Consider the following 27,015-nt stretch of genomic DNA (forward strand, 5'->3'; position numbering starts at 1 on the left):
TAAAATCAAAGCATATATTGAGATGCACTGGACAATAAATTCAGTTTATGGGTACCCAAGCTCATTTATATCAGTTCATAGATTAGTACTTGGCTAACTGCCCTTGTAGGTTATTTTAAGCCTAGCCATACCTCTCAAGTGTACCTCATTACGAGGAACGTACCTCATTTGGGGTATTAAAAAGTTCATGTTCCTCGAAGTTCCTCAAAGTTCCACATTGAAAGAGTCTGTCACACATTCAGTGTTATAAATTGTTTTAAGTGAAATCCATGGTAAATAGAAATTAATCATATTAATTCATTAAAGGATCTTCTTTATAAGTAAAACCAGCATATTTTAACCATTCTATGACCTTCCTAGTTGAAGTTGTTAGTAAGCCATTAGTATGTGTTCCACATTTTGCCCATTTGTTCCACATTGTGAAGATGAGTGTTCCTCATTTTGGAGATGGAAGGTTGAGAGCTATGAGCCTAGCCAATCTCCCCTTGTCAGAATCAAACTCTGCACCACCTTGCTTCAGTAAGATAAACACCTTAACAATTGTAGCAACGTCCTACCCCCTTACAGTGAGGAATTTAGGGGGAAAAAAGCAGTGTTTCATAATTTCTTGAAACATGCTGGGGTTTTGTGACTCATTCCTACCTGCTAAGCGGCACTACCTCTGGTAACTAATGCCGTATTCCTTGACTTCATTTTGTTCTGCCGGAGACCCTGTGTCGTATCCATTATGCTTAATTTCAAGGAAACTCGGTAGGTCTACTGTATTTTTTAAGAAGCGCAAATCCCATTAATTCTGCAGTGGCCCTTCGACTTGATATTCATGCTGAGGACTTCAAAGCTAGCCACAAACACACGCACACGCACACACGACCTCGAACGTATTCGCCCTAGATGAGAACATTTAGCATATTTTATCTTACTTTTAATTTGTTGACCGGATAAAGCCCTGATCTCACTAGACCATTTTCAGCAGCATCACCGCAACCTGCAACCTTTAAACTGTTAAGATAAGCCATTTGGGGTGGTAGAAGCGTAAACTATTACAGATGCTATAATCATGAAACTGATAAAGCATCCACCCAGGAATTACATTTTTCAAAATAACGTAGTGTCGGCCGCTCTCTTGCTCTGGAAACAATGACATGTTGATGCCATTATGAACGTTCAGCAGTTGTGCCAAAAGCTGACAGTTTGAATGGTATATTTCGGCGAAAAAAGCCGTGAGCCGTTTGATATTAAGCACATTGCCGTGAAATAAGCAAAATTACCTACCTACCAAAATATTAAGCTGGTAGAATGCACCAGTTATTATACCAGCTGTTTGCATGCTTTCTTGAAAAAAAAAGAGAAAGAATACATGTTCCAACCCTGCGTAGACTTTGGCAATTAGGTGCATTTCTAAAATTTCAGCAAAAGGCGCTTTAAATTACTTTCTTTCTGCCTGTAATTATAACTATAAGCCATGTACAGAGTTATGTATTTTGGCCTATGGCGTGTGCACTGGTTAAACACAACGCTTGGTTTAGTAGCCTTCACATCATTGCAAGGTTTGCGCACGGATTCTCACAATTCGCAAAGTTGCTCCCAAGTTAGGGATCACTGTGACCAACAGTATGTGACCCATGACCCACAATGGTAACCAGTGTCAAACACAACTGAGTGAAAAAGAACAGAAGTCCAAATTACAATTAAAAACGTCTCTTCTTTTGCTTACAGAGTATTTTCTTAAATGCTCTCCTGAAGTCTTTGTTGAAAATAGTATAAATTACAGGATTCAGTGAGCTATTACAGTAGCCAATCCAGAAGAAGAATTTAAATAAAGTTTCAGGTATTTCGCATGGCTCCCTGCAAATCCCATATAAACTGTAACAGAAGAAAAATGGGAACCAACACACTACAAACACACCCATGACCACAGCCAGGACAAAAGTAAACCTTTTCTCTCTGGCCTGGGTGGCTTTTTTCCTAGATATCGTATTTCTGCGTTTTTTTCTTGTAGAAAAGAATTCAATTGACTTGTTACTAGACCTGGACAATCGACTGGATTGCTTTGAAAAGGAATTTGATTTGCTGCTATTCTTTCTGTCTCTTTTGGACTTGGTTGTCTCCCTGCGACCTCTTCTTCGCTTCCCATCTGAACTGCTGCTTTCATCCAAATCGATTTCGTCCAAGTCTTGAGCCTTGTGATTACTGGGCGCAGAGGAGCAGTGTCCATTTTCTTTCTCCTCGTTGGTCTTAAGAGATGTGCCTCGGCTTAGCCCATTTTCAGTCTGAGAGGAACCATCTGCCCCACACTTTTTCTCAGCCAATGTCTTTGTCCTGTGTTTTGCTACTTGGTATATCCGAATGTAAACAAGCACCATGATAACACACGGGGCAAAGAAGGACCCTACACAGGACAAGAGAATATACCAAGTTTCGTCATTCAGTTGGCACTGTGGCAAAGCATCTTGTGTAGGATTCCTGTCCATAGAAATCAGCGGTGGGAATGATATTACAGCCGAAATCAGCCACACGGTGATAATAGCACATTTTATTCTTTTTGGAGTTCTTCTCAAATTATACTCTACAGCCTGAGTGACTGACCAGTATCTGTCAAGGCTTATTGCACACAAATTTACTATAGATGATGTGCAGAAAAGCACATCTAAGGCTAAATATATATCACACCAAACACTTCCAAAGTACCAATAACCCATGAGTTCATTGGCTAAGGAGAATGGCATAACCAAAGCCGCAACAAGGATGTCCGCACTAGCGAGGGACACCAGAAAAAGGTTTTGAGGTGCCCTCAAAGCCCTGCTTGTTAGGACAGCAATAACGACCAAAACATTGCCCACAATAGTGAAGATAATGATGAAGCCAACCAATGCAGCTAGTCCAATAATAGAATCGAAGGTGTACTGTCCATTTGTGGGGTTTTCAGAATCCGGCAGGAGACTGGAAGCGTTGATCCCAGATTTGTTCACAAACTGCTCCATTGTGGTTACTTAAATGTTGCCATCATAGATGTTCTGCAATGCCGCCCAGGTCTATGTATTGTGCAGAAGGCTACATATAGCAGAGGTATCAATTTAAATCTTCTTCTTTTCCTCATTGTATGCAACGAAGCAAGCCATCAGTTTTTTAGTGTTCCATAAACTTTCTAAGGGACAAGACCAAAGCAGGCGTTTTAGTCTCGTGTTTTGATGATCGCTTTTCTTAATGAAGTTCGGTATTCACAAAACAGTATTATTGCAAATGATCCAGGAACTTGCAGCGTTGTTTGATTTCTACTGTCCTTGCCCAGGGAAATTAAATGTTGTTTAGTCCATTTAGTGGCACACTGAAGTTCTTGCATATCAGCACGTCCAGACTTAAGAAACGAAACAAACAAATACTGATGTAATTAACCACTGGTACTTGAATCTTTGGCAATAACACTTCGACACGAATCCAATCCACTTTACACATTTCACAAACCCGCTGTTACAGTAATTCTAATTGTGGAGTCCCTCCTACAGAAAGTGATGCTGCTAAACCTAACACTTGCCTCTTAAAGTGATACCATCTATGACAGAGGCCACTAAGCTTGCATTCTGATAATTTTTTATACACACTGACTTGCTGAATTAGAAATCAATCAGCTGATCAGTCAAGAAATAGATAAATATGCGCATATTTTTACCAAACCGGGATGCTTACTCTGATGGACAGTAAGGTTATCAGTGAATAGCTCCAATGTGACTACAGGAAACCTATTGGTCAGCAAGTGCTAAAAGGCGGACTTCTACCTCTGAGAATAACCGAAACAATTATAAAATTCACAAATGCACAAAGCTTACTGAAATGCCATAGCTAGAATAAGGTAGACAGAGGAGTGTTAGGATGCAATAAGGACGTTTTAGCATTAGTCTAAGCGCGCGCGCTCGCACACACACACACACACACACACACACCACAAAACCACTAACCTTACCAATAGCTTTGCATCTGTATTCGTGCACAGTTGGCTAAAACCTAGGTACATCGGCATGTACCTCAGCTTCATACATTGTTTAACAGTACAGATCTCCGGTACAGATTTTCTGATAAATCGATTATATTTGCATTACCCTGGCTGCCTTACGCAAAGGTTTCAAAACCACCAGGTAGTCTTTGATGTGCTGATAGTGTCATAAATATATAAATACCAAGTGGGGTGTGTGCACAAAAATAATTCAGGTGATTTCGATATCTAACCCCCCCCCCCCCCCCAACACAAACAGACATACACGCATACACTTTCAGTCAGATAAATAAATGACCACAGGATGTGCGATACTGTAAAAGTTATCAAAATAACAAAATGCAGAATATAATATGGTGCTGACAATTCTGCCGATGTGTAGAATACATTAGTTTCCAATTACTTTATTACTGATCGCTTTCGAATTAAATCGAGAGTAATAGAGGCACTTTTCATTGTTTGGATGTTAATAACAGAAAGGACAAACAAACCTTAGCACCAAAATTATTGAATCTGTAAGAATATTATCCTGAAGCAACACTGCAGCACTGCGGAGTCCGAACAAATAAAGATCAGCATTGCATACAAGGTGTGAGGTACGTAGTAGATCGGTATAATATATACTGTGAAATCTTGACGAGTGTTGGTAGTGGTGATATGAAAATTTCTGTGTCAGTAAATTTTAAAGTTATAGCCATAGTGAATCATACTGAACTATAAAACAACACGTTTTAACTAACAAGTGAGCTTCCTGGTTAAAGTTATTATGAAATGTTTAGTAGGTTTCCTACATTATATCCATTAGATTCAGGACTGCTAAATCTAGACTGTATTTGTTTTCTGCACATGAGCACTATACTAGCCATTTTATATTGAGGGCTTTTACCTGTACACTTGTGGCAGAAGTGTGTAGATCAAAACCCGTGTGAGTTGGGGATTGCTGGAGGAAGGCTTGTTGTGTGCTTTCTGATTGGTAGCTTGCCTTATTCTTGTTTACTCTGGCTAATATTTAAGCCTCGTGTTTGCTCAGTGTTGCTCAGTCGGCAGTGCAATCTTGTTTACGCAACGCTTCGAAGATTAGTTTTTTCCTAAACAACTGTCAGTGAAACCTTTCCAAGCTCTTCTGTTGCTCTAGGCGCAACTCAGTTGTGCACTGAGCAGTTTTGCTTTATTGATCAACCTTTGCCTACACAAAGTATAGATCTTTTTTATTGCTTCTGGGTGACCAGTCTAGCCCAGTTAAACTAAGCCATTCCCTTCCCAAATAAAACATACCATAAGAATCTGTTATCAAGATGGGCAGTTTCCCATCATCTCTCTGACCAGCCTGAGGTTAATGGGCATCCTGAGGCAATGTAGCATAGGTTGTCAGCATCCACACATCACTTCACACAGTCAAAAAGGACATAACATATAAACCCACATATGCAGAGGTACTCACTAGTAACTTTCCAAATGACTAGTGGCTTCCCAAAAAGTGCCCTCAGAAACCACTTACACACACTACAATGGAAAAAACAACCACAACACATAATGACACAAACACACGTGTCTCAACAAATAAGCCCATAAAGCGTAACACCACAACACCCAATATACTAGTCATTGGAGATTCCATAGTGAGACACAATGATATTCCCCTCACTAGACTGGATAAGGAGTGGGTTATGTTCAGCTGCCTGTTAGGTGCCAGGTTCTATAAAGTCAGTCAAGCATTCAAGTCACACAGCCACAAGTATTAGTATGACTCCTTCATAGTCTATGCTGGTACCTCTCCGGACTATATGAAGAGAGACATGACAGCTCTCAGATTATGTGTCACAACCAGGTATAAACTTAGTCTTAAGCAGAATTCTACCTTCTCCAATGGTGATGCCACAATGAAAACAAAAATTGATTGACTTTAACCACAGATACATACAAATATTTCAACTACGGGCATTAATGTCCTTCTAGCTAGCCAATATACCAAAAGCACTTGTTAACATAATAAGTATCTAGGCCGTTCTTAAAAATATTTAAACTAGTACTTGCGTTAATGTAATTTGGTAGTCTGCTCCATGCATCAGCTACTCTGTCAAAGAACTAATTAGTACACGTTTCATTCCTATAGAATCTTGTACATAGGTTGTCTGATGATTCTCTAGTACTTTTTGTTAACCCCAAACATTCCCAGAGGTAGATGTCACTAAATGCCCTATATATATCTGAATAATATCTCCTCTTAGATACCTGTAAGAGACACTGTACACGTTCAGATATTTTAGTATTTCATAATAACTTAAATTTTCACATCCATGGATACCCTTGGTATATTTCTGTTGTACTCTTTCTGGTTTACTCATGCTTGTTTTCTTATTGGATTTCCATACTCAAGTTTGGGTCTAATGTAACTGATAAACAAGGTCTTCATTATTTTTGATTTGCTAGATCTTATAAATGTTTTTATACATACAGGGACAGTGGTGCAGTGGTAGGGTTGTCACCTAACAGCAAGAAGTTCTCTGCTTTGAATCTTGGTTGGGGTGCTTTCTGTGCACAAATGGTCAAGTTATTTTGCAGACATGTCTTATCTGTAACACATGTAATCAGTTTACCCAATTTCAGGTCATCTACATTTAGACTGTAGAACACCTCAGATGAAACTGCGCACTCCTCGCCCTGGATAATGCTGACATTATGTGCAGTCACTGAGACATGGTTCAGAGCTGTGGGAGCACCCTGGCCATACAGAGCTACAATGTCTTCCATATGTTTAGACCACACTCTGAGTGTGAAAGAACCAAAGGATGTCCTCCCTGCATTCATGTGGGTTTCCTCCCACATTACAAAGACATGCATCTGGAGTGTTTCTCTCTGGTCATCCTCTGAAAATTGGCTTTGTTCCAAGTCAGAATTTCCCAGTTAACAAATTTTAAATAAATAAATACAATCTATAGTTCTACAACTATCATTAATCAATTGGTTGATATGATTAGAAAAACTCATAGCTGAATCTACACATATACCCAGGACCTTAAATGAGTCTACTGTTTCAATCACTGTTTGCTGTATTAAATATTCACCTTTCAATTTATGCCTACCAAATCTCATATGCTTAGTTTTTGATGTATTTATCAGCATATTATTCTCCTGTGCCCAAATGGTCAATTTAGTCATTATTTTGCAGACATGCCTTATCTGTAACACATGCAGTCAGTTTACCCAATTTCAGGTAATCTGCATATAGACTGTAGAACACCTCAGATGAAAAAAGTTAGGTCTGAAAGATACAATCTAAACAAGTAAGGGCCTTGGACAGAGCCCTGTGTGGGACACCCTGACAGTAAACAAGAATTTTACCTGTCCAGTTGCTGTATGATACTTGCCATGTCTATTTGTATGCCATGCAGCTACCCATCTTATTAAATGTACATCAATACCTAGTTGCACAAATTTATTGATCAGTGTTTTGTGTATGGCCCTGTCAAATGCTGAAGTTAAATCTATATAAAGTACATCACAGCACAATTTTTCATTCATAGTTATTATATTGTTATAGAACAACATGTTGCATGTGGTAATATATCTGTTTTCAACATCTGCATGTTGATATATGGTTTCAAGTCCCAACCTATCAGTAATATTTTTCCACAACATGAAAGTAGCCTTAAGAGTCTATATGACTCTGGGTTTGTCCTGCTCCCCTTTCCCTTAAAACCAGTTTTAATAAGCGGATGTCTCCAACCTTGAGGAATCTCCCCATATTTAAATGACATAGTGAATAATAGATATAATGGCACTGTAAGTTCATGCTGAAGAGTTCTCAGGTCATTGTTACTAATTCCATCTCCTTCCTGTGCTTTGTTTGGACCCAGTTTGTGCAGTTCTTTTTCAATATAATCTAATTTGATTCCAATATCTGGGGTTACCTCGATGTCACTAGGACAACTTACCACCCCTTTTGTGGAGCCAAGCTGTTTTGCATAACAATTGGCTTAGCTTCTGGTATCAGTTCAAGGGGATCCAATATCTGTCAGCTTGAGAAGACATGGTTTGCAGGCCAGGCTGCTTTGCTAGAGATGGTCTACCCCTATCTCATCTAGGCTTTCAGATACTGGCACAGGCATTAGCCACTCCTATTTTACCTTTTTAGGCAGTGACAAAATTATCAACCTCTCAATGTATCAAAATCTTCTCTAGGTAAACTCAAGGTACTGATAATTACTGCTAGGAGTCTAAACAAGAAACTGCACTGCCTGGAAGCACTCCTCACCCTGGATGATGCTGACATCATGTGCAGTCACTGAGACATGGTGCAGAGCAGTGGGAGCACCCTGGCCATACAGAGCTACAATGTCTTCCATATGTTTAGACCACAATCTGAGTGTGAAAGCACCAAAGGAGGAGGTGTATCCATCTTCATGAAGGATAGGTGGACCTCGACACTGGTCAAACAGTATGACTATCTGAAGCCACTCCATATCCATTAACCATAGGCAAGATCCCCTACCACATCATAGCTAGCTATACATCCCCCACCATGAACCAGGAAAAGCATACTGCATACTTGGACTTACTGGAGTCACTTGGCATACAGCCCAACACCTTACTCATGGATGAATTTAATTATCCTACCATCAACTGGGAAACATATACCACCACAAACCTGCTGTCTCAGAGGTTCTTGTACTTTGTCAATGCAAATGCTGTGGGGCAGCTAGTCAGCACAACCATGAGGGTCTCAAATGTCCTGGACATAGTGCTCACTAACGTGGGAGAGCATTATACCTCTCCCCATATGATGTCCTCTCTTGTAAGATCTGACCATAAATCAATCACTTTTGATATAATTATAAGGCGAGATACCTCATCAAGCTCAAAAACACTTAAGAATTTTTCCAAAACAAATAACCTCCTACTAAGCGATGATATAAAAAGTTTCAAAGCCCCCTCAAACACAGATAACATGGACTCCTATGCAGATGTGTACACTAATGCCCTATACAACCACTTTAGCAGCTGTAAAGAATCAGCTGTTCCTAACTGGATTAAAAACAGGTCTTTCCAGAAACACAAGCCACCTTGGTGGATCCAGCATAAACAGGCTATACAACAAGGGAAATAAACTAATGTCTAAGCACAAGAGGGAACTGCTCAACAGAGGAAGAAATCCTTCTCTATCCTAAACAAACTAATCAGGGATCCTGTCACATCCTCCAAAGCTACTTATGAAGCAAAAATAGCCTCCCTGGCTTAGGATAATCACAAGGCATTATTTAACTACATCTGTAATCTAAAGGGAATACCCAGCTATGTACTGAACTGGCTGTGGATGGCACCACCCATACTCAACCAGAAGTAATATCCAACCTGCTAGCTGAGAGATTTGGAGCAAACGTCACACCCCACCTCCCCACAAGTCATCCCCCAAGTATTACAAACTAGAAAAGCATCCAAGAAAAAATACTTTCTTAAATATTCCCAGTTGTATCTCTGAACTCCCTTTAAAATCTAAAATTTTTCAGAAAAAAGTATAGGCTTACAGTGTACAAATAATGGCAAACAATAACATTTTATTATCCAATGTGTGGACACTTGTACAACCTTATAAAGACACTTATGAAAGCATTGTGTTAGTATTATAAAGAAACATACTGCATAAACTTTTATCATTAAAAGAAATGTACCACATAAACTATCAAGTGATTTTCTTCCCAGCAAACAGTCATAATTTAGTTTTCCTAAAACAGTATTACGACAAGTATCACAGCAAAATAGGAATATTTAGCTACTGCCACCTACTGGTTCCTATTTCTTAATGGCCTAACCTAAAATACTAGAAATCATATTAACTTCCTGATTACAAGTCAAAATTGATTTCATTTTAAACATATTAAAGCTCGTTATTAATTAACTTTGTCATCATCATTGTCATCATCATCATCCCCCTTTTTTCCCATTTTCTACATGGGGTCTGGGCATTGTCTTAACTGACGCCATCTTTCTTGAATCAGTGCCACACTCCTGCCTTCATCAACATTCATGCCTGACTTTCACAGCTCTTCTTTCACAAAATCCATCCATCTCTTTGCTGGACATTATAGTTTCCTCTTACCTTCTTCTTGCCTGTCCCAAATCTTCTTCACCAGATTGTCTTCTGCTTTCCTGCACGTATCCAAACCACCGTAATTGGTTCTCTTTGATATTTTCTGCAATTAAAGCTACGTTGGCTTCTGCTCTTATGTCCTCATTACTTCGTCTGTCCAACAGTGTGCATCCTATGACCCTCTTCAGGTACTTCATTTCCATCACCTCTAGCTTCTTCATCTGCTCTGTCTTTGCTGTCCAGGCTTCTGTACCATACAGTAGTACTGGTCGCACCACTGTCTTTCAGCTTCTTTGGTATTCTATCATAGACTACACCTACGACTCTATGACAGTTGGCTGCAGCCCGTCTAATTCTAGCTTTGACCTCTTAATTCAGAATTCCCTTCACCTCAACAACCCCTCCCAGATACTTGAAGCTGTTTACCTGTTCCACTATCTTCCCTTCTATCTCAATTCTCAGCTTCTTCTGATTTCCCCGATTTGCTGCCATTACCACTGTCTTATCTGTGTTTAGTTTTATCCCATGTGCCTTCAGTTTTGCATTACATTCCCCTATCCTTTGCTGAAGTTCTTGCTCAGAGTCTGCCTGTAATACCACATCATTTTCATACAGTAACTTTATTGATCTGTCCCCTCCAACCTGTTTGCTAATGTAGTCCATCACCTGTATGAACAGCAGTGGGCTGAGAGCTGAACCCTGGTGAACAATGAATCCCACTGGGAACCCCTCTCTGAAGCAGAACACTGTTCATACTTGAGTCATTGGGTCCTTGTCCATAGCCTGTACTAATTCTACGAATGTTTCTAGGGCTTTGAACCACCGCAGTACTGCCCAAATCAGCTTTCTTGGGACCTGCATATTACATATTAAATAATAGATTAAATAAACTAACATTAACATATTAAAAAAATGAAATAATATATTAAATTTTTATTTAAACATCCTGATTAAAATATTACATTTTAATCGAAAAACTGTTTGCTTAAATTTTGTGTGGTTTATTATTTATTTATTTTTAAAAATGTTTCTATTAAATTTTATTTGGGGTCAAATAGTCCCGGGTCAAATCATCCAAGGTCAAATTATCCAATACATATTCTCATAGGCAATAAATGTACATTTAAATATGAAAATGTATATAATTGCATTGGGGTTGAATCATCCAGGGTCAAACTGTTCTGCTTCCTGATCTGGGTACTCAGCTTGATAGCAATTTTTACTTCAACTACAACATTTCCACAGTGGTAAGGAGGAAATCTTTCTATGTGGCATATCTCATCAGTAAAGGCATTGCATCTAGGTCTAACAATGTTATAGTTTCATTATATTTGGCAGTCATCAGACAAAAAATGAACTACAGTGCTTCCTTTTGCATGTATCTCACCAGACACCTGCAACAGCTGGAGAGACCACAGAGGTTTCTCACCAAGAAAACACAGGGTACACAAAACAAGTCCTACAGGAAAAGACTGAAAGTCATGCCACTGTATCCTACAGGCTGCTAAGGGGTGGCCTGTGCCTGGTTTACAGAGCAGTCTCTGACCCAACCTCGATGGAAATGCTACACATTCATGATTCAAACTGCATGAGGGTCATTTGCTTCAGAGATCTTTACCTACCCTCTGACATGAGCAAATCATTCTGGAGAGACAGATATATCTCCCAGATACTACCACCTGTTTTGTATTACCGTGCATTTTCTGAAGGAAAAGCTTCCCATTCACGTAAAGCAGAGTCCCTCTCTAACCCTCTTCAAGCACAGTCTGGATCAATGGATGGGTGACTGTACATTTACTCATTGGGTGGCGCCCATGTTCCTCATGGAGAAAGGTAGTAGTTATTAATTAGCACAGATTCATTCCTCTGTGAAATTCACTTACCCAACTACTGACAATTGGGACAACTTAGGATATATATATATATATATATGTATATATATATATATATATATATATATATATATATATATATATATATATATATATATATAGCTAGGCTTGTAAAGTCTGCAGGACAATTAACCTATGAACCTATGAACCTATTATGGGAAGCATTGTTTCACATGTTAGAGATGGAAGGTTGAGAGCTGTGATGGGGAAAAAGCAGTTGTGGATGGATGGAAGGCAAATCATCAACGATTGACATCATGAAATTTTGTACATTTGAATTTCTGACTTCATTCCCTTCAGAAAATGCATGTTAATACAAAACATATTTCTTTAGCAATTTTCTAGCTTCATAAGATTAGTATTTAAAATCTGGTCCCAGAGTTTGAGCCTTTGTTCCTCCATAATTTTTGACTTTGTCCAGATTTCTTGCACTTGGAGATTGAAAGGATCTGGCACAGAGTAGCTGAGACATCTGGTAGAATCTTTGAGATTTCACCATTAGGGTGGTCTCTGATTTTATGTAAGAAGAAATTAGGGTGTTCTCCAATTCTTAGTAAGAAGCAATAACCTTTAATTTCTGATGTTCTGACTTCACATAGGTTCATTGATTAGTAATAAACTAACTGCCCTTGCGAGTCATTTAAAGCCTAGCCAATTATCCCTTGTGAAATTCAAACGCTGCATCGTGTGTATGTAAGGCAAGAACCTTAACCATTAGGCCACCCTCCCAAAACATCTTTCTTTATAACAGAGTAGATGCTCAGTACAATAATCTTATACTGAGTTGTAAGCTGTTTTGTTGCACTTTTATGTTTATTGTGAATCACTGCTAACTACCTTTCCTTGTACTTACCCAAAGTCAGCTCTCTAGGCTATGCATACACCTTTTGAATCCACCTTCAGTAAACCATGTCACATTTTATGCTGCACATTGCCTATTTCCTAAAAGATAATCATATTTACAAAAGGAATAGTACTGATTAATTCTGCTACCTCACTTAACCTATGATAAAGAAAAGGATCTCCTGGGCAGCACAATACCCCCATACAACGGACTCTTGTCCCATGAAAAAAGTATATCAGATTAGTTCTACATGCATAAAGCTCATTGCTGAGTAGGTCCAGAGCCACATCATGGTCAAATGGAGCCCTAGGCAGGGCAATGGATCATCCCTCTTTGTTCCCACCCAAGACCCATGCCTCTCTCTCTCCCCAGTTACTATAAAACACAGTTCAAACCTGTCAGCGTACATACTATTTTCTTCTTTACTTCTAGAATGATTACAGATATTTAGACTTGATTTAAAACTTTTATTTCAAATTTATAGTGCAAACACTGATAGCCATTTGCTATACATATATATATATATATATATATATATATATATATATATATATATATATATATATACATATATATATATAGTTTCACAATAAAAACAAACTTAGCATGATCAACAGTAAACCTGTCTGGCCTTGGAACTCACATTCCTTAAAAGTGCATTGAAACCCACACTCATAGAAAATGTATCTGGACACCATCAGATTAAGTATATCTTTGAATTCTTTTCAAACAGTGGGCTCCCTGCCTGTGTTTTTACAACTATGCATAAATGCATATGTTCTTTGATTCACCTTCCTGATTGTATTAAATTATATTGTGTTTATATTGTGTTAAATTATATGTGTATTGCGTTTGCACTTTGGATACACACTCTGAACCTCTCACTGCAAAACATCTGACCAAAGGCACTGTTAATGGGGGTGAAGGGGCCCAAAATAAGTACCTCTTGTAATTATTGATATCATCCCCTCCTCCACAGCTGAACAGATCTGCTTTGCAACACAATAAGCAACACTTGCAAGTTTTATAACCAGGACCCTACACAACATAGCCACAACAAGTTCATAGGTTAGTACTAGGCTAACTGCCCTTATGAGCTTAGCCAAGTATCTCTTGTGAGACTCAAACCATGTACCTTGTTTGTAAGGCAAACACCTTAACCATTAGGCCACACTCCCAGTTAACAGTAATCCATTTCAGCTGTACAATGTCAGTATAATATCAATAATATATCATGCATAACAGTCTGTCTACCTGTCTACCATATGGAATGTACAATGTGGAAGCAGTAAACATTCCAATGATACATACCCACACGCACACACACACACACACACACACACATATATATATATATATATATATATATATTTATCTATATATAAATATATATAGATATATATGTATATACACATGCATACACATATACATATATTACCACTTATAGATATGTATAAGAAGATATATATTTAAAGGGTGCACAGCATATCGAACAGCCAGTATTCCTACAGTTGCCATCTTTTAAAATGGACAGTGTTTGATTCTTTCATACAAAAGACAATTATTGCATGACACATATACCTACATACAAGTCAAAGGATATGACACCATACACAAGTTTGCATACATATAAATCTGTATTTGTGTACTATTTCAGTTGTATATGCAATTTCATATAGCAGTTAGGTGTTTGAAATATATAATAACTGACTAATGCAACTCTCAAACAAAACATTTGATACAGTAATCTGACAACATAACATATGTTGCTGTCCAGGCTAAGGCCTTCAAGTAGTACAACAGTACAAAAACACTTGCCTTGAAGATATGAATCAATCAACACTTATTAATTACAGATGTAGTTCAGCAGCCTCCAATTACTCTCTGTACTCAACCCCTAGGGGGAAAAGAATTAATTAAGTTGTCACAATGAAACTGTATCTGTTACATAACAATGCTTAACTTAAAATATCACTATCATACTGACAAGCAGAACTATCTGTAAGACAGAAAGCTGTAGCCTACCACTGTTCCCATGGTGAACATATGAAAATGTACAGCCTTATACCTTCATGTGTCTTACTACTGATATCCCTCACATGTTGTAACAGCCTAGGTTAAAAATGGTGCATACCCCTCCCTAATAAAATGACTTACAAGGGCATATAACAGTGTTTTATATACACAGATCTCTGGACTGTACAAGGTCATACACGTTTTGTCCAGCTGTAGCCCTCATGTATATGGATCCTACCCTACAATTTGTGTGGGAGTCCACAACATCACTGGAATTATAGCAGGAATGCCAGCATTAAATAATGATAGGCCACTACTTAACAACCTCTTTCTACATGACATATGGAAAAAGCCTGGTATATAGGTGGAGGACAGAGACTGGAACACAGGGCCATATTTGCAATAATGCTGTTATACACTGTGAACATTGCTGGTGTTACAGGATTGGTTGCAACACACCCTTATTCAGGAATATGAAGTCAGAAACATAAATAGATGTAGCCGTGTACTGATAGCACTCAACAAAGAGAATGCCACTGATATATCAGAGACAGTACCTGTGTGGTGAACAGACAAAACATAACAGCCAGTCCTCTGGCCATCATGTGGGTAGGTCCACAGTTGAGAGCTATGCAGACTGCATTCCATGCAAAACTAGTATGTACACACAAACCCTGTAAAGCTAGCAGCATTCAATGCATATAACAACGATACTCACACTGTCCGTTGGTCTGGAACCTTATACAAATATGTAGTTGGCTTCTATTTGCAAGTCATGTTGTAAGAGGTTTTGCTACCTGCTGTCTGTAACACTGCTGCCCACACACATGAAGAATGTCTTCCATACAGGAAAAGTAAATGGACAATCCCCACATGATGCAGTAATTTTAGTAGTGGGTTGTCATGACAGTGGTAATTGGAAAAACTACACAGCTGGCTGCATGCAATTAGCAAGTGGTGAACACGGATTGGTGCAGAGGCCATCACCTGATCATGAGCATCACCTACAAAATCCATGCTGCAACCTATTCAAAGCAACTCATTCCCTGTAGTGGAAAGAGAGAGAGAGAGAGAGAGAGAGAGAGAGAAAGGGAGTGAGAAAGAGAAAGAGGAAAAAATAAATAAAACTACAAACCAAACCAAAACAAAATTATATAAAACAAGGGAAACATAAAGTGTACATAGAAGAGAGGACAATGCTACAACATGTATGTGAAACATATATGCATGTAATTGAATGTAGTACTTCGTCTGTAACAATGGGATAGATGATATGGAAAAATTTATATGTGCCATCAAGACTTGTAATTATGTCCTGCTGAACAACTGCTAAGGACATAGCATCTGGCCCTGGTGGCAGTGGGCCATACCTGTCAACTGTGCAGATCAGCACTGAATGACAAGATGTAAGCCATCATAGTGTGTGTTCTGTACCTCAAGACATGCATATTAGTGTGGCAAATAGCTGGAGGTAGAAGTAATGAAGTTATGATAGACATATGAATTTCAGACCCCACCACCTTCAGGACAGTCATGTTAATGGGAACTGTATCATGCACAAACTTCATAGGTTTGTAATAGGATTACCTGCAATCTGTCCCTATATATACCCCCTAATGTTAGGCTGTGTCCACATGTGACACCCTTCTGATTTGTAGCAAGGCAGAACACTGCAGCTGTGGAGGAAGGAGATTTGGAGAGTGTGGCCCTGATGTTTGAATGCACTCCATAGATATATATATATATATATATATATATATATATATATATATATATGTATATGTATATATATATATATATATATATATATATATATATATATATATATATATATATATATATATATATATATATATGCATGTCTATAGATACACACTCACACACACATATATATATATATATATATATATATATATATATATATATATATATATATATATATATATATATATATATATATATATATACAGATAAAAGATATATATATATATATATATATATATATATATATATGTGTGTGTGTACATCTACATATATACAAACACACACACACACATATATATATATATATATATATGTATATATACGTATGTTTTTATATATATATATATATATATATATATATATATATATATAAATGGAAACACTTTATAACCTCGAATTACTGAAATGTTGAATTTCAGTATTTCAAGACTATAAAGCCGAATGTTAAAAATAGCGAAAGGTCATAATCGCGAACTTGAATATATGTCGAATTCGCGGTTTTGACCTTACGCTGCATAATGTCAGGGATTGTGTTTTGATGGTGCGCGGTGCCGTGTGTGGATGTAGGTGATATGTCAGGTAAGTGTTTTCTAAGGGTTTTGAGTGGGAGTTAGAGTGTGTGTGAGTGTGCTGATGTGTTTGATGTGTGTGAGGGGTCGGAGAATGTGCGTGTGTGAGTTGGCTTTTGTTTTGTGTTTGTGCGATCTCGGAGTTAGTATATATAAGTAGGGGTGTGGGGCACAGCCCCACATGGGGTGCAGTGGGCTTGCCCTGCTTATGTGTGTATGAGTTGTGTATGTGTGTAGTTTTGTTTGTTTATGTTGTGATGTGGGTGTTGTGGTGTATGTGTGGTATAGTGTGTGCAGTGTTTTTGGTGTTGTGAATTTCACATTTTTTTGTGTCTGTGTTTTGTGGATTCGGTTTTATAGTCTCGAGATACTGAAATTCGATATTTCAGTATTTTGAGGTTATAAAGTGAATCCATATAAATGCATTTTCCCTACTGTTGAATGACTGTGCTGCATCATCATTCTCTTTCGGCTTTTCCCATTAGGGGTCGCCTCAGCGGATCATCTCTTTCCATTTCTTCCTATCCTCTGCATCTTGCTCTGTCACACCAACCGCCTGCATGTCCTCTCTCACCACGTCCATAAACCTTATCTTAGGCCTTCCTCTATTCCTCTTACCTGGCAGCTCCATCCTTAGCATCTTTTTCCCAATATACCCATCATCCCTCCTCAGCACATGTCCAAACCAACGCAATCTCGTTTCTCTTGCTTTGTCTCCAAACTGTCCAACATGAGCTGACCATCTAATATACTGATTCCTAATTCTATCCATCCTAGTCACACCGAGTGCAAATCTTAACATCTTTAACTCTGCCACATCCAGCTCTGACTCCTGCCTTTTTGTCAATGCCACTGTCCCCAACCCATATAACATAGCTGGTATCACTACCCTCTTGTAGACCTTCCCTTTCACTCTTACTGGTACCCGTCTGTCACAAATCACTCCTGACACTCTTCTCCATCCATTCCACCCTGCCTGTACTCTCTTCTTCACCTCTCTTCAACATTCACCATTACTCTGAACTGTTGATCCCAAGTACTTAAACTCATCCACCTTTACCAGCTCTACTCCCTGCATCCCCACCATTCCTCTACCCTCCATCTCATTTACACACATATATTCTGTCTTAGCCCTGCTGACCTTGATTCCTCTGCTCTTTAGAGCACATCTCCACCTCTCCAGAGTCTCCTCAACCTGATTCCTACTCTCACTACAGATCACAATGTCATCTGCAAACATCATAGTCCACAGGGCCTCCTGTTTGATCTCATCTGTCAACCTGTCCATCACCACTGCAAATAAGAAAGGACTCAGAGCTGATCCGTGATGTAATCCCACCTCCACCTTAAATGGATCTGTCACTCCCACTGCAGTCCTCACCACTGTCACACTACCCTCGTACATATCCTGTACCACTCTTACATACTTCTCTGCCACTCCCGACTTCCTCATACAATACCACAACTCTTCTGTAGGCACCCTGTCATATGCTTTCTCCAAGTCTACAAAGACACAATGCAACTCCATCTGACCTTCTCTGTATTTCTCCAACAACACTCTCAGAGCAAACATTGCATCTGCAGTACTCTTTCCTGGCATGAAACCATACTGCTGATCACTAATCATCCCCTCCCTTTTTAACCTTGCTTCCACTACTCTTTCCCATAACTTCAAGCTGTGACTAATAAGTTTTATCCCTCTGTAGTTACTGCAGCTCTGCACATCACCCTTATTCTTAAAGATAGGTACCAAAACACTTTTTCTCCACTCCTCAGGCATCCTCTGACTTTCCAAAATTTCATTAAACAATCTAGTTAGAAATTCCACTGCCATTTCTCCTAAGCACCTCCATGCTTCCATTGGTATGTCATCTGGGCCAACAGCATTTCCATTCTTGATCCTCTTCATAGCTGCTCTTACTTCCTCCTTGCTAATCTGTTTCACTTCCTGATTCACTATCCCCACATCATCCAACCTTCTCTCTCTCTCATTCTCTTCATTCATCAGCCTCTCAAAATACTCTTTCCATCTACTCAACACACTCTCCTCACATATCTATACACACACACACACACACACACACACATATATATATATATATATATATATATATATATATATGTATACAGTTGTAAGCGGGTGCAAAATGGACAGTTATTTCTGGTGTGAAATCCATGTTGGGAACACATTGCCCTTGTTTGTGAAGGTGAAAGTGATATGTTGGGGAAGGATAGTAGCTGTATTTGTGGAGGTAGGTTGGGTTGGGAGACAGACAAGACAGCATACAGGGGCAGTATATGATACGTGGTGGGTAAACACCTTGTATAAGGAGTAGTGTCTGGAAAGTGGAAGCCCATGAGCCCCCAAATGGAAACAATGGGACCAAGGTCCCCACCCATGGGCAGTCACAACTGCACCTTCACGGCCTTGAAGGTGCCTGAGCTGGGGACTGAGCAGGAGGAGCATGCGGACCCTGTAATTGTGTACCGAGGGCCTAAGGTGGTGTAGCACATCCCCAAAGTCTTTGTGGAACTCCCTATGCACCAAACCCTGCACCTGACTTCAGGTGACAGGATCCTGTCTGTGTGTGCTCCCAGGGGGGAACGAACATCATCCTCTGAGGTGGTTCCTCCTGAAGGTAGTGCAAGGCCAGCAGATGATGAGGTCCCAGGGTGGATCTCAGATGTGCTGTGGCCTGGTAACATGGCCAGATGAGGTGGGAGAGGTGGTTCTGCTGGGACCAGGCTTCCCAAACATGCTACTGTGTCACAGTTATAGAACATATGTGGGTAGTAATAGTCCACACAATCCAGGATTAATTCTAACTGCATGCATAAATTTCCCCATTAACACAAAACACCAGCTTTGGAGCAGTCACATAGCAAACAGAGCACATGCATATATAGAACCATAGTGGCCCTTACAACGGCATGCAGGTGACATTGTTAGCAACAGGCCACCAATGATAGTATTTCAACATGGAACATGACTAGAAACACATTGCACTATTTGTTGTAGAATACGATATATGTCCCAACAGTAGGTTTACTGTAAACATACCTGTTGAGTTGTGTGTTCAGATTATTGTTGCAGATATGGTGGGGGGGAGACAGAGATGTCAATTAACAAATATTATATCCTTGCAGTATGAGGTCCTCAGACATTTTTTCCTCTTTATGTCTTTCAGGCACCATGTCTAGAGAACGGCTGCCAATTTACTCCCCCCAGGAAAATGATGTGATTATCAACTACCTGGTGCAGCACCACCACACCCTCTTTGGCTGTAAAGCCCATGATCTTCATGAGAGGACTACCCTGTAGAACAAGCTCTTCCACAGGGTAAACGATGTCAGCCTGCATAACTGCAGTAATAAGCAGGTCTGACATCGGTGCACTGACCTCATCTGCCATGCCTGTCAGCGTACTGCTGCAGTTAGAAGGGTCCTGCTAGCCATGGGGGGGTCATACCATCCAGCCCCCCGACACATGCTGAGGAGTTCCTTACCAGCCTTGAGGCACTTGCACACCAGCAAAGCGAAGACCCAGCTGATAACATTGTAGAGGTGGGTGCTACCCACACAATGGACAAGGAGCATGCAGGTAAGGCCACAGGGTACATCAGTAGACCACTGTTGCTTATCCATCTGCATCTGTAAAGTTTAATCATGCATATGTGAGATAAAACAGATATAGTCTGTTGCTGCAGTGTAGTAATGAACAGATGTGCATAATCTGTAGTATTGTGGGTTTGAACTGTTGATGTACTGAAATGCTGCTCCCACCCTGTACCAATGCCACAGGTGTGGCTACTGACATCACATCTCTCACACAACTATGTAGCCCCCCCTGGTATAACTCTGAGGCAGCAGCCTGTATCTGGTGAGTATGGTGCTGTTTGTTCATGTTTGCCCATTCACCGGCCATGTTATGGCCATGGTATTTACCATGCAGACATTTAACACACCTACCCATAATGCATGCTGTACATGTTCACTTATTGTTGCTGTTAACTGCACTACATCACAGTGGTCAGATATGGTGGCATATCTGAAGGGTATGTAAGAGTCCTGCAATACCACAGGTGTGGCTACTGACATCGCATCTCTCACACAACTATGTAGATTCCCCTGGTATAACTCTGAGGCAGCAGCCTGTATCTGGTGAGTATGGTGCTGTTTGTTCAGGTTTGCCAATTCACTGGCCATGTTATGGCCATGGTATTTGCCAAGCACACATTTAACACACATACCCATAATGCATGCTGTACATGTTCACTTATTGTTGCTGTTAACTGCACTGTATCACAGTGGTCACCATGGTGGCATATCTGAAGGGTTTGTAAGAGTTCTGCAATATAACTAACAACCTGTCATTGCAAGATGTGTGCACAGAGATGAACATAATGGTGGGACAAATGGCCTATAGTAGGAACATGTCTGAAACACCACCCTTATACAGTGTTACAACAGTGTATATACCACTATTACAATAGCAATTGTTACAGATCTACACAATGGCATATCACAATGCCACATTCCACAACCCTTACAACTTGTAATGTGGTTCTAACATGAGCAATGAATGTGTAATATAGAATCCTATTGTTAGGACAGCAAATATGGGGAATATATACCTTAACAAACACTGGAGGCATATGTGTGCACACACTCCAAATAACATATTGTGGAAGCAGCTTTTCAGATACTGACAGCATTCGCTCTTCATGAGTATGCACATTCCATCAAGTACAGGTCCTAAATGTCACACCAAGAAATGGTCTGCAGTCCAAGACATATGTATATCACATTTGCCCACTCACCTGCAGCAGAGGCAGTCGTGGCTTGCACACATCTTACAAGCCATGGAAAGGATCACATACCCATACAGGTAGCATGCAGGAGTGGGACATGTAGCCTTACCTCACCATTGCATATACTATGGCACACAGTGCACAGTCATGTATGTGACAAGGAAGTATGGGACAACATTAATGCAGAAAATAAACAGAAGGCCATCCAAGACAGATGACGACAGATGTTGCAAACTGGTCATGGAGACTGCCTAGAAACATGCCGCAACACTGAGGGAGTTGCAGGAATGTATAGCAAGTACTGGCTGTGCAGTACCTGTGTTGACAATTGCCTGGACTCTGCATAAGTGTAGCCTATGGGTTAGGGTAATCAGATGGGACAGTTATTCCACAGGAAACATCAGCCAGGGCTCTGTACAGGTAACATATGCATAACATCAAAAGTCCTCCAAAGATGTGTTGCAATGTGTCATGGTGTACCAAGACCAAGTTTGAAACCTACAGACAGTATCAATTAAGATGCATGTGCTGCACAAGGAACACCTCACTCCACCTCAGGCCCACCATCCCCATCTGTACTTTGCTGGTGCCTGTGTACACCTGCATGTTTGCTGTCCATTAGCAGGGACTAGGCCGGTACACATGGTGTTCTGAATTTGGGACAATGCAAAATGACACTCATGTGTGGCCCATAGTTGTCAAGCATCTGCAAAAAGGCTGAGGATGGGAAGGGATGTCATCCTGAAACACAGCAGTGAACTGAAGCAGACATCCAAAGCTTGCTAAGAATGGCTGTATATGCACACAGTCAAGGTCATGAGTTGTGGCAGACATAACCCTGACTCTACAGCAATAGTGAAGGCACTGTGTGACCTCCAAGGGCTGTGCACATGAGTTGACCTAGCAATCTTGCAGAGTTGGGGGACATTTGAAGGGCAGAGTGACCAAATACTGGCAAGTGCCTTCCAGGAATAGTGACTGCTGTAGTACACTTAACAGTTGATGCAACAAACCATCATGTTAAGGGTGTGCACACTTATGCACCCACATATTGTATGCATCTCAATTAGCATCTGCACAGCTAACGTATTTGTTTGATACTGCATTTGATTGCACAGGTCATATGTTACATATCAGGTTTGTGTAATGTTAACGTGCAGTATTGTCACCCCATGCCATATAAAGGAAGAGAGTGCCATGTCAGTAAGGGTGTGTACACTCCTCATAGCCACAGTAAACCTTGAAGGTTGTCAATGTAATTATATTTTATTGCTCATACATGTACCACTGATGATGAGATCTGCAAATCAGATTTCAGGCATTCACTATTGACATCTGTCCATGTATCATCCCAGATATATGTCAGACAAACACATAGGGGCTGTGAGCAGCAGAGCAAACATAACTGACACATATACACATTCAGCAATGGCATATACACCTGTGAGGTATGGAGCACAGTACATGCCCCGGTGCTGAACAGGTGCACAGCAATGCTGTATACATGGGTGTAGTGTGTTCCGGGGGAAAGGAAATTACCTACTAGCACAACTCATGCATCACAGAGATGTATGTTGGTAACAGGGATTGACTATAGCTGCAGTGTATGCTATTGAGTGCCATATGTCATGCATGTTGACAGATGGGTAATGAGAGGTCTGCGTGTAATATCTTTGTGCAACCTCACCTGTAAGTGTGTGTGTGTGTGTGTGTGTGTGTGTGTGTGTGTGTGTGTGTGTGTGTGTGTGTACAGTTAAACAATGATGTACAGGTCATAAAGTGAGTTTACTGTTTTCCCCTCACAGGTGGTGAGGTGGGTCAGGGTCCCTCCTGCAGGCAAACTGATGTTAATGTCCATACAGAATCTGACAATGATGATAGGTGTGGTGAGGCACAGGCAGGGGTAGCAGGGGCTGAAGCTGTGCCATCATTTGACATCCCACTGTTATCCACCCCATCCCCACACACAGTCACATTGCCTATACATACCCCATCAGCAGTGGCCATAGATGAGGGACAGTTGGTGGGTGGTGGCATGGGACAGGGAAGTGTGGTGACTATAGCAAGTATGTCTGGACACAGCAGCCATAGCCGGATGCCTGGTGAGGTACCACACAGGCAGATGTACAGGGGTGCTCATAGGAGGGCTATTGGTCATCATGCCCCTGACAGAAGTGCCACAGCTGGTGTCACCAGACACATGTTTCAGGCCACCATGGAGGCGCAGGCACATATGGGATGTTATAACAGTCAGGGTCTGAGGTTTCAGAGGGCTGATCATTCTGCTGTTATTCACAATATCTGTGAACTTGCAGGTACCTACCGTTATTTTGCAGAGGTCCTGGATAGACGGTTGGGTGAAATGGTGGGAATCCTTGACCATGCAATGTCTGTGCTTGAGCACATGGCTAGAGTAGTGTGACAGCCATGTGGACATAGGTCAGCAACACCAACAGGTGGAAGTTGACGTGGATGTACAACAAGTCAGAGCCGCTCCCATAGTGGCAGTACCGGCACCAGCACTGCAGGGAGGGTGCTGTCCACACCACAACATAGCAGGCCACATGCACATGGCCCTGGCCTGTCCCAAGAGGGACCCGGATCCAACAGATATATGTCATCATCAGGGGAGAGTACCATATCTTGGTTTGTACCTGGTAGTGCCTGTGGAACCCCTGGCAGATGCAGTTCTTGTGTCCGTTGGTGAACTGCACACCCTGCCAGGTATGGTCTGCAGCTGTCCAACAAACCCCTGCATAGGGCAGTCACATGGCAGAACTGTGTGCATGCATACACACACACATCACCAACACAGCTAGGGGAACCCCATAACTACACACACCACATCTGCACAGCCAAATTAATAATGAAACCCACTAACACACACAGATGATGTCAAACAAATGGCTCAGCCTAGGTCTCTAGAAAACCCACAACACGCCCTGTGCATATGATGATACCTGTGCCACATCCCTGTCATCGATAATATTGATGCAGGGACAGGCAAATATGGTTCTGATGCACAGGGTGACTGTACTAAGGTGTACCAATGTAATGCTGTGTAACAAGTTTTTAGCACTAAAGTTTAATGCTTACATGTCAGGATGTGTAGCTGTTCAGCCATGATGCATTATAGCTGTTAATAACACTGAGTGATTGTGGTCTCCATAATGTATTCCGCTTATGTTGTAGGTGTCTATGTGGCAGCAGGATGTTGGTCTTCTGTTGTTTCCTACAAGGGGTATGGCACTGTGGTGACACCTTGACTGTGCCATATCCTGGGTACAGCTGAACACAAGTCACAGGTCTGTATAACAGTTACTGCATGTGCCACATGCCTGATAAGTCTGAGGGGTGTATACAGGTAAGTGCATGGTGGCTGATGTCAGCAGCCCTTCTACAGTGGACAATGGTACGTGTACTGGGTGGTACACACCACATGTTTGTGTATAACACATAAGCGCGTGCACGCGCACACACACACACACACACACACACACACACACACACACACACACACACAAACACACGCACACACACACAGAGGCTGTGGTGTTGATTCAATACACAGAGAATACTGTACACACGGATGTATGTACTTTTGCAGGGAACCCATTTTAGCCTATGTAATTCCACCAAGACAGAACAGGCACAACATCACATTGAGAAATAATCAATCTGCTAGTTTAATGCCATTGATGATGGTACTGGCAGGGTATATGTCCCCTTCTCCAATGTAGTGCAATCCTCAACTTGGTAAACATAGGTGTGCTGGTGTGGGTGGCATAGCCCTACACTTTGGAGGGTGTGGTGTGATGTATAACCGCAGATAGTGTGATTGACAACTACTCAACCTGTTAACATAAACTGTACAGTATTACAGCTGACAAAGCGGAGGGATACACACAACAATAACCGCAATTATGGTAGCTGTGTCCACAAGATCCACACACAGCTATATATACCAACCCCAGTATCGCTGTATAGCTATACAGTGGGGAAGAGGGCATTTACACATCTATTAATAGTTTTGATGGAATACATTTCCATGAGATGATACCTGTGAAATGTTAGCATTTGCCAGTCAGTTCTCACACAGATGACCTCCTGGGACATGTATATTCTGCAAACTGAAGTAGATCATTTCACATACACACACACACACACACACTCTTACTTGGCAACACTGAGAGTAGAACCCTTACCTAGGTACTTATTGCTACTAATGTGTGTGGCCTTAATTGCACACACTACACAGCTTTTAGGATGAGGTGTGTCCCAGGTTACTTGATAAGTGAAGAACATCACCAGGCCTTGTACAGTATGGTAATGGGGGATGTACTGTTTAAGAACAATACATAGTGTGACATACTTTCATATACACACTGACAAACACATAACAGTAATACACACATCTGAAAGACTTGGGTTTATCAGTGTTAACTACCTTGTCAGTGTGTCCATTTTATTATAGATAAGTTGCACACAGCACATGGATCATTGGGCTGGATAGTGTAATCATTTACCTGTATGTTTGATGGTGACAGTGGTCCCCACACAGTGGACCTCAGGACATGTACCGCGGGTACCAGGGTGTAAAGACAGTATACCCGGCACCCACACCCCACATTGGATATTGTACTCACTGAAACCCATGGATAATACTCTGACATACCCACAATCACACATTGACCAGGACTACAATACAACCCCTTGTCTATCTCGAATGCTACTATAGGGATATGCATCTATTGCACATGCCATAGGGATAGTAGGATGATGCTTTGTCACGGCTCTCCTATGGTCAGCAACATCAGTATCCCTTATACTGTATGGAAATTTGTATTGTATTAGGAGAATGTGGCCTCAGAATGCTGTATCCTATAAATATACAGACTTGCACACATACACACACTTGCCAGGACTCAGAGGGTAACCCATGCCTATCTACCCATTTGTATAACAGTGTTGTGCTGGTACTGCAAGCTACAGGTAGCCCATAGGGAGAAGAGTGTAACAAGGTACATGTAATGTCTTTACAGC

At 40.7% G+C, this 27,015-nt stretch overlaps 1 protein-coding gene across 1 annotated transcript; it reads right to left on the bottom strand.

Moving 5' to 3' along the window:
- Positions 1 to 399: 399 nt before the first annotated feature.
- Positions 400 to 3,580, bottom strand: ADRA2C (adrenoceptor alpha 2C). The gene has a single exon (XM_044062796.1). It carries the CDS (start codon positions 2,979 to 2,981, stop codon positions 1,689 to 1,691), a length of 1,293 nt encoding a protein of 430 aa, XP_043918731.1. The 5' UTR covers positions 2,982 to 3,580; the 3' UTR covers positions 400 to 1,688.
- Positions 3,581 to 27,015: the final 23,435 nt, after the last annotated feature.

The sequence above is a fragment of the Protopterus annectens genome, chromosome 2.part1 (genome assembly GCF_019279795.1).
Source record: "Protopterus annectens isolate FY-2018-M chromosome 2.part1, PAN1.0, whole genome shotgun sequence".
NCBI lineage: Eukaryota > Metazoa > Chordata > Ceratodontiformes > Protopteridae > Protopterus > Protopterus annectens.

Excerpts from the sequence above, each read along its gene's own strand:
- ADRA2C (XM_044062796.1), bottom strand. The coding sequence starts at position 2,981 with ATGGAGCAGTTTGTGAACAAATCTGGGATCAACGCTTCCAGTCTCCTG.